This window comes from Eimeria maxima, genomic scaffold (genome assembly GCF_000499605.1).
Source record: "Eimeria maxima Weybridge genomic scaffold, Emw_scaff1671, whole genome shotgun sequence".
Taxonomy (NCBI): domain Eukaryota; phylum Apicomplexa; class Conoidasida; order Eucoccidiorida; family Eimeriidae; genus Eimeria; species Eimeria maxima.
Window position 1 is genome coordinate 1 of NW_013564589.1, and position 7,123 is coordinate 7,123.

The 7,123-nt window shown below is 53.6% G+C and overlaps 2 protein-coding genes across 2 annotated transcripts; one reads left to right on the top strand and one right to left on the bottom strand.

Annotated features, from left to right (window-relative positions):
- Positions 1-139: 139 nt before the first annotated feature.
- On the top strand, positions 140-3,580 carry EMWEY_00054700 (hypothetical protein, conserved; the record flags this gene model as incomplete). The annotated part of the gene is made up of 3 exons (XM_013480149.1): positions 140-2,252; positions 2,469-2,613; positions 3,373-3,580. 3 exons carry the CDS (start codon positions 140-142, stop codon positions 3,578-3,580), a joined length of 2,466 nt encoding a protein of 821 aa, XP_013335603.1.
- A 393-nt stretch (positions 3,581-3,973) lies between these two features.
- Positions 3,974-7,082, bottom strand: EMWEY_00054710 (hypothetical protein; the record flags this gene model as incomplete). The annotated part of the gene is made up of 3 exons (XM_013480150.1): positions 3,974-4,056; positions 4,652-6,439; positions 6,647-7,082. 3 exons carry the CDS (start codon positions 7,080-7,082, stop codon positions 3,974-3,976), a joined length of 2,307 nt encoding a protein of 768 aa, XP_013335604.1.
- Between the last annotated feature and the right edge of the window lie 41 nt (positions 7,083-7,123).

Below are 7,123 nucleotides of genomic sequence, written 5' to 3' on the forward strand. Positions count from 1 at the left end.
AACTGAAGAAGTATGGGGGCACAGCTCCTGACATAATCGAGGTACTCACGATTATTCGATCCAACTACCTTGCGGCATTTCTTCTTAGTATAGTAGAATTTGTGTAGACCATTAGAGACGGTTAAGCCAGAGCTACAAAATGTGTTGGGTGTCGTATGTTGGTCCGCTTAAAGGTGGTTGTGGTGCCTCTTCTGCGCAGAATTGGTACCCCTTTCGCTTCTTCCCAGGGCCATTCGAACCAGAGTGCGAAGCAGGCCACAGTGGCGCTAGTCAGACTGCCGTCCGTTGGGAGAGCGACCAGGCATTGCATGAAAGGGTACACCCGCTTGTGCACACTGGAGTTTCTCTTCATACATCCTTAATGTGGAAACGCGGGGCTGAGAAGCAGGGTGGTGGACCTTTCCGATATGCGGCATGGCTGCGTTATCTTCCTGAGCTGCGCTTGGCCCCAGCGACTGTAGAGTGGGCAAAAGGCATGCTCAGTACCCGTCTACAAGGATGCCATGATTTTCTGGTTCAGCATCTTAGAGGTAGCGAATCTGCTGCAGCAGGGGCAAGTGCAGATTTGCCTGTGGACAACGATATCGCTGGAGAAACGCCGAACAGCCTGTCCTCCGATAAAGCACAGCAGGAGCTTTTAATGAATAAAGAGGCTGATTCCCAGCGTGTAGGTGATCCCTCTATCGTTCCACCTCCAGCTGCAGACGCCCCAAAAATCCCAGACACTTGGGCAGTGCAACGCGGTCCCCCACGAGAGTCGTCAGTCGATACCGTTTCGTCGACGTCTCCTCTGCATAAGTGTGCGCCAACGCCTTTGCCTGGGACGCATACAACCAGTTCCTGCTTGGATGCCAGTTTCACAGCGAAGGGTTTAGTTGAAATCACTACATGGTCGTCAGTATCAACCCTGGTGGGAAGCGGGGGATTGAAGGGTGTCAGCACAGCAGCTGAGCTGTCCGCTCTATGCAGTTCAGGTCCCTACACGCCAGCTGAACGTTTTCAACTGCCATTGCCACATGCCGCCCTTGCACGGCCTTCAGCGAAGGCGGATTCCGAAGGGCAATGCGAATACAGGTCTAGCACGATCGGCGCTCCAGAGGAGTTTCACGCGCGGCAACTGCACTCAATTCCTCCCAGCAATATGGCTTCGGGTGTCTCAAGGTCCGGTGCATGCAGCACCTCGACACCTGAAGCCCAAAGGCAAGTTGTATGTTATGAGTACGTCACGAGTTTGGCTTCACGATTAGACCTTCTGGGAGGATCTGGTAGGAGCGCCACTTCAAAGAAGACGCGTGGGGCACCACTGACAGAAATGCAGCCTAAACAATGCAGCGCGTTATCTACCGCTGCTTGCAATGATATGCGAGACGCACAGGAAATCGAACGAACAAATGGCAGTCTTTCCCGAACGGTGTCGACAAATCTGCACAAAAATAAGCAGGAGTCTCATGGGTGGAGTCTCGAGTCTGACTCGAGGATTGATATTGAACGCTCAGCACCCCTTTCGTCAGCCGCCAGACGAAATCGACGTTGTCTACGGCGCCTTGAAGGACCGATCCAGCAGCAAAAGTCCAGCTGTGAACTTTTGTCGATGTCTTTCCGCAGCCATAGCAACACATTTCTTGGTGGCGTAGGAATCGGTGAAGGTGTGGGAATACGACGGTGCCCAGCCCTGAGGAGACGCCTAACAGATTCCTCAGGTTGTATTCGTGGTTCGCCGATAGCAAGCCGGTCTGCAGCGCGTACTTCAGCAAACATGAAGGCGGTGTCAGGATCATCGGGGTGCAGGACACTCTGCATCTCGTCGGCGGTGGAGGAACAACGACTGTTCAAAGGGGCCCAACGAAAAGCAACGTTGCCGGCAGTGCAAACCGGGCATGTGTTTGGTAGGAGCCAGCGGATGCGACTGAAAGAACCGAAGCAGACGGCGCCGGTGCTGTCACCTGAGCCTCGTTTTAACGTGCTTCACACGCAACCTCTGGAGGTTTCAAGCTTCTTGGCGGAACGACCCATCGCCGTGTCACCCTCCTCTAAGGCACAAGACCATCCCTGCGCGTCCCAAGGCAACGCCATTGCCATTCATTCGCCCCAATCGGAAGTTTTGAGGGCTGATTCTGCGCATTCGAAGCACAATGTCCTTCCGTTGGGAAAGGCAAGCGCTGACAGAAGCTTCATGATGGCCTACGATATGAAGGCTGAATGCTGCGAATTTCCTCAAAGCGCGAAGGCACAGAATTTGGGCAAAGAAGGGGGTTCGCCACGATTGCACGAAGTCGGGCTCTCCGCCCTCAATGGACGTTCCATGAATAAACAAATACGAGGAAGAGGAATGCAGTTAAACGCCGGAATAGTGCAAAGTGGAGGAGGGGTTTGCTGTAGCGGCAGTGGCAAGCCACGACGGGCCCTAGGGAGGATCCTTCCGCTATTCCTTTTGGCGGCTACCGCAGTGAGCCTCGTGCTGTGTGCAGGAGCTTCTGTTCCAGCAGGTCTGGGCCTTGACTTGCTGTTGCATCCGTGTTGGATAACACGGAAGTCAATCCGGCTGTCTAATCGAGTGGGGCTAAAAGGGGAAACCACAGCATCAACAATTGGCAGGAGCTTGGCTATACACGGGTATGGGAAAGCACTAAACTCAACATTTCAAAAACTTGGGTGGAAGAAGGGGAGCGCCGTAGCAAGCTCAGCATTCCACTGGGGCTTATTCTCCGAAGGGGAGCATGATTTCAGGCCCCCTAGACAGCAAGGTGCTAGGAGGCAGCCATTGTACAACAGAGTTTCAGGAACTGCCAAAACCACCTTCTTCTCAGGTGAGGTGCTGCCGGCGAAGCCATTTTATAGTGTTGCACGAGGTTTGCTGTTCAGTGCTTCCCGGTTGAAGCGTCCCATCGAAGGTGAGGAGACTGGCCATCCTTTGTCAGCAGTTCCATGCAGCCTCTCCATGCGTCGTGCAGTTCGCGTTCCAGCAGTAAAACAGAAATCCAGAGGTTCCATTGATAAGCGTTTCAAGGTTACTGCAACTGGGAAGCTGCTCTACAGGCGACCTGGACGGCAACACCATGCGCGCACAAAGTCTTCAGCACGACGTACAAGACTCCGGCGTGTGGCGGCATTGAAGCCAAGCCAGATATCACGACTTCTGGGGCCCCTTAGGGTGAATCGTTAGATGTGAGTTTGTCCAAGGGTTATCCTCCATATGGCGTGGATATATTAGTCTCTCTGCTGGGGCTCTCACCGTTTCTCTTGCGAGCTTGGTAAGACCTATGGTAAGGTACTTGCCTAGTTACATATGACAGGACGTTCGGACTCTGTTTGGCGTCTGCAATTGGTGCGGAGAGTTCTTGAGGGAATGTTTCCCCCTTATGCGGTCGGCAGAGCTTCGTTTTGGCAGCTGCGTACGTTCATTCCAAAGATTTTTCTGTGCGAAGCCTATTTCGTGGCTGAATTTGTCATGTTTCGGCTCATCAAGGCCAAAACACCAGACTTGGCATGTGCATGGCATGTGCGTGACACAGTTTTGGCTCTTAACGGGTGTCCTTTCCAGAAGTGCAACAATTTGATTGTGGAACATACTGGTCGGTAATCGGAAAACGGCTTAATTGGTGACCACTTAGCGGCAAACTTGTTGCAAAACTGCAGTGTCCGACAATTCACAGCTCTTGGAAGGTCATCCGTGAGTGCACGCATTTGCAACCGCTCCGCGGATTGGGTTGGTGCTGTCCTGATGCCGAATACAGTACAAGGACAGCAGTTCGTTGCTTTGTGGCAGGGCTGCAGTATCAGTTTGCAAGTACTTAGAGACCTGTTTAAAATGCATGCTGCTACTAGCGGGTGGCGTTTGCCATGTTGAAAGGAGCGCCAGAATACCGACAAAAAGGGGCGGCAGCACGGTGACAGGAATGCTCAGGATCAATGTAAGGCCCAGCGAAGCACTAGATTTTCACTTGCCGTACCCGCCGTACACACACGCAGCTCATTAGCGGTGGCATTTCTTCACGCACATTCGGCCAAATTTAGTTTCAAGATGGAGCCGCTTCTCCCGTGCAACCACCGCTAGAGCTGCAAACGCAAGGCCCCGGAAAATGCACCCTGTGGCAATACTGATTCCTCAGTGCGGCTGTACCTGTCCTCAGTCGATCAAACAGGCCGAACAACTGAGCACCGTGTGGGATAGTCGAACAATGCAAGCTAATAATGGCTCCCGTGTGCCAGCCACTTTACTGAGTCTGGGATGATAGTCCCGGTCCTCGCTGTAAGGCTTAGCCAGACAGGCTGGTGACAGTCTCGGTTCTAAGCCCGTCTACGGCTTTGAAGGCAAACGTCTGACGTACGCGAACTGCAAAATGCGCTAGTCTCATGGCTGCACGCTGGTGCAACGACCACCCCATCCATGCTTTTGAGAGGAGCTTCTACATTGTCCCACTACGCCGGGCCCTGCTTTGCATGCTCCGGGCAAGCACGAGCGTTCCGCGCCGAACGCGATCAGAAAAGGAAATTGGAAGCCGAATAAGACGCTTTGAAGTGCCACGCACGGCCGACAAACTCAGAGGTAATCTTTCATTACCTGTTGGCTCGGCGTACGCTTCGGAGTCACTCTTATTTGAACGCAGCGTGCTTCTACGGAACGAGAAGCGCGTGCTTGAAACTGTCTCACTGCCTCTGCGGTACAGGCTACCTCGCCTGTAATAATGTCGCTTGCCCCATGGCTTCGGAATGCCTCCTGAACAAGGGGTGGCAGTCGCATGAAAATCCAGTGAGAGCAACCGACGGCTTAGTCGTCGTCGCAATCCAATGCCATGACGCTTTTCCGGCTCAACCACATCAAACTGGTGTGCCTTTTCGGTCGTTTGCAATTGCTTTCCAGTGTAACGCCGGTACAGTCGCCCAGTAAGAGTTGCTTCTGGTGTCGCATCGTCGTGATCCAGTTGCTGCTTAGTTTCGGAACGTCGGTAAGTCCCCGACACCGAGCTATACAGTGCCCGCATCACACGCTTCAACCTTCGGAGCTCCATCACACGAGATGTTTGCGGCTCGATAAGCACTCCCACCGTTGCGCTGGGTTGTTCCTCCGGAGTTTTCGTGTGGGACTTCTCGGGCGGTGGGGGGGTTGAACCAAGTGGACCTGGATCCGTGTCCTTACGCATTTGACTGCCCGCATCATCCGTCCGCGACGTTGCTCCATCCTGGAAGTTAGACAGATCCTCACACACCAAGCAGGTCTCTGACAGACTGCTTCCGGTGAATGAGTAGACTGAAACACTGGGAGAAGGCTCAGCAGCAACCGGGGAAAGAAAATGCGTAGATCCTTGCACGCGCATCCTCCCGGCATCTACTTGTGAAACGGTTCTGGCCAACTTAGTATATTGCAATCCACGGTCGACGCGGTGCCCCATGCTTGCCTTTAAATCTGCTGTGTTATTTACTGCTGCCACTGCACGGGTATAGTGAACAGTTATTTGTGCCGTGCTCGGGCGAAGCGTGCAAGGCAGCCTCTCTGGCTTGGACGACGCCCTCATTGCATCACACGGAAAAGAAGGCGAGCTTTTGAACGCAGAGAGGTTCCACTTTGGAGAACCTTCACATGAGGGAGCGTTTTGCCAGGCGGCATTTGAGGGAGACCCCAAGGCCCTTTCAAGTGTGCCTGACGCTGAAAGCGATACCGTTCGGCAGGTGCCACCCAGGGACCCTGTTGAGTATGGGTGCTGCAAAGGAGGTGGGCTACCTGGCTGAGAAACCACTGTCTCAACTTCGACCTCTTGTTGGCAGCTGCTGCATACCACAGGATAAAAGGGAGCGTCAACCGTTTTGACTGTATTTCCGTCCAGCTGCCGACCAGCTGCTGCAAGTATTTGCCACCCATCCCTCCGACAAGAATGCTTGGGAAAGCATTCACTCGAGTGCTTCACTGTTGAATTGTTATGAAGAATGGGTTGATCTTCAGTTTGGGCGTCCGATTGGGCAGAGGAGACGTCCAGGTGCGAATACGGTCCCGCGGGCGCCGAAGTAGAAGCCTTCCCTGCAGTGCCTTGCATTCCCCAACAGGTAAACGACTGCGAAGACCGCGTATTTCGAGGTACATGTGGAACCTGGCCAGATGGCGCTTGCGGAGGGAAGTCTTTGGGCAGCCGTTCCACACGGGCTGGCGAGTCTTCTAACGGTGGTTCTCTTCTGTCAACACTGAGGAATAGAGGAGGGATTGAAGAAACATCATTGACGTTTTGGTCGGCCTCTCCAACAGATATTTGGGCTGCCCTTAGGGGACTGTGAATCTGCAGCCTAGGAGTGAAGACCGTGGTGTGATCCAGGGGGCATTCCCAGCACCGTCCATCAGCATCAACCACGGCATACGCGGGACTGTCTGGTGCCTTCTTGCTAAGGTTTTCCACTATTTCAACAGTCTTAATGCCCCCTGTCTTATCGGCCAGCGCCAACTGCGAGGGGCCTGCAAGCGGAAAAGGCAGCGGATAATGCGGAGTCAATGAACATGTTTGCTGCTATCCCGAAGCTGGAACCATACGAACAACAGCACATATATGAAAAGGTAGGCGCTTAGCGAACGGGACCCCCTGAAGGGGAAGCGCAATTCGACACTCACAAGAAGCCCGGACGGCAGGAAAAGACACAGTTGCTGATGTCTCAAATGGCGTACATTCCGAAGAATCCGGTGCCTCCAAAACTTCCGTCGCTTCCCCTTGCTGCACATTCTGCTGGGCCAGAGAATCATGGCAGCCTTGTAGACGGGTACTGAGCATGCCTTTTGCCCACTCTACAGTTGCTGGGGCCAAGCGCAGCTCAGGAAGATAACGCAGCCATGCCGCATATCGGAAAGGTCCACCTTGCTTCTCAGCCCCGCGTTTCCATATTAAGGATGTATGAAGGGAAACTCCAGTGTGCACAAGCGGGTGTACCCTTTCATGCAATGCCTGGTCGCTCTCCCAACGGACGGCAGTCTGACTAGCGCCACTGTGGCCTGCTTCGCACTCTGGTTCGAATGGCCCTGGGAAGAAGCGAAAGGGGTACCAATTCTGCGCAGAAGAGGCACCACAACCACCTTTAAGCGGACCAACATACGACACCCAACACATTTTGTAGCTCTGGCTTAACCGTCTCTAATGGTCTACACAAA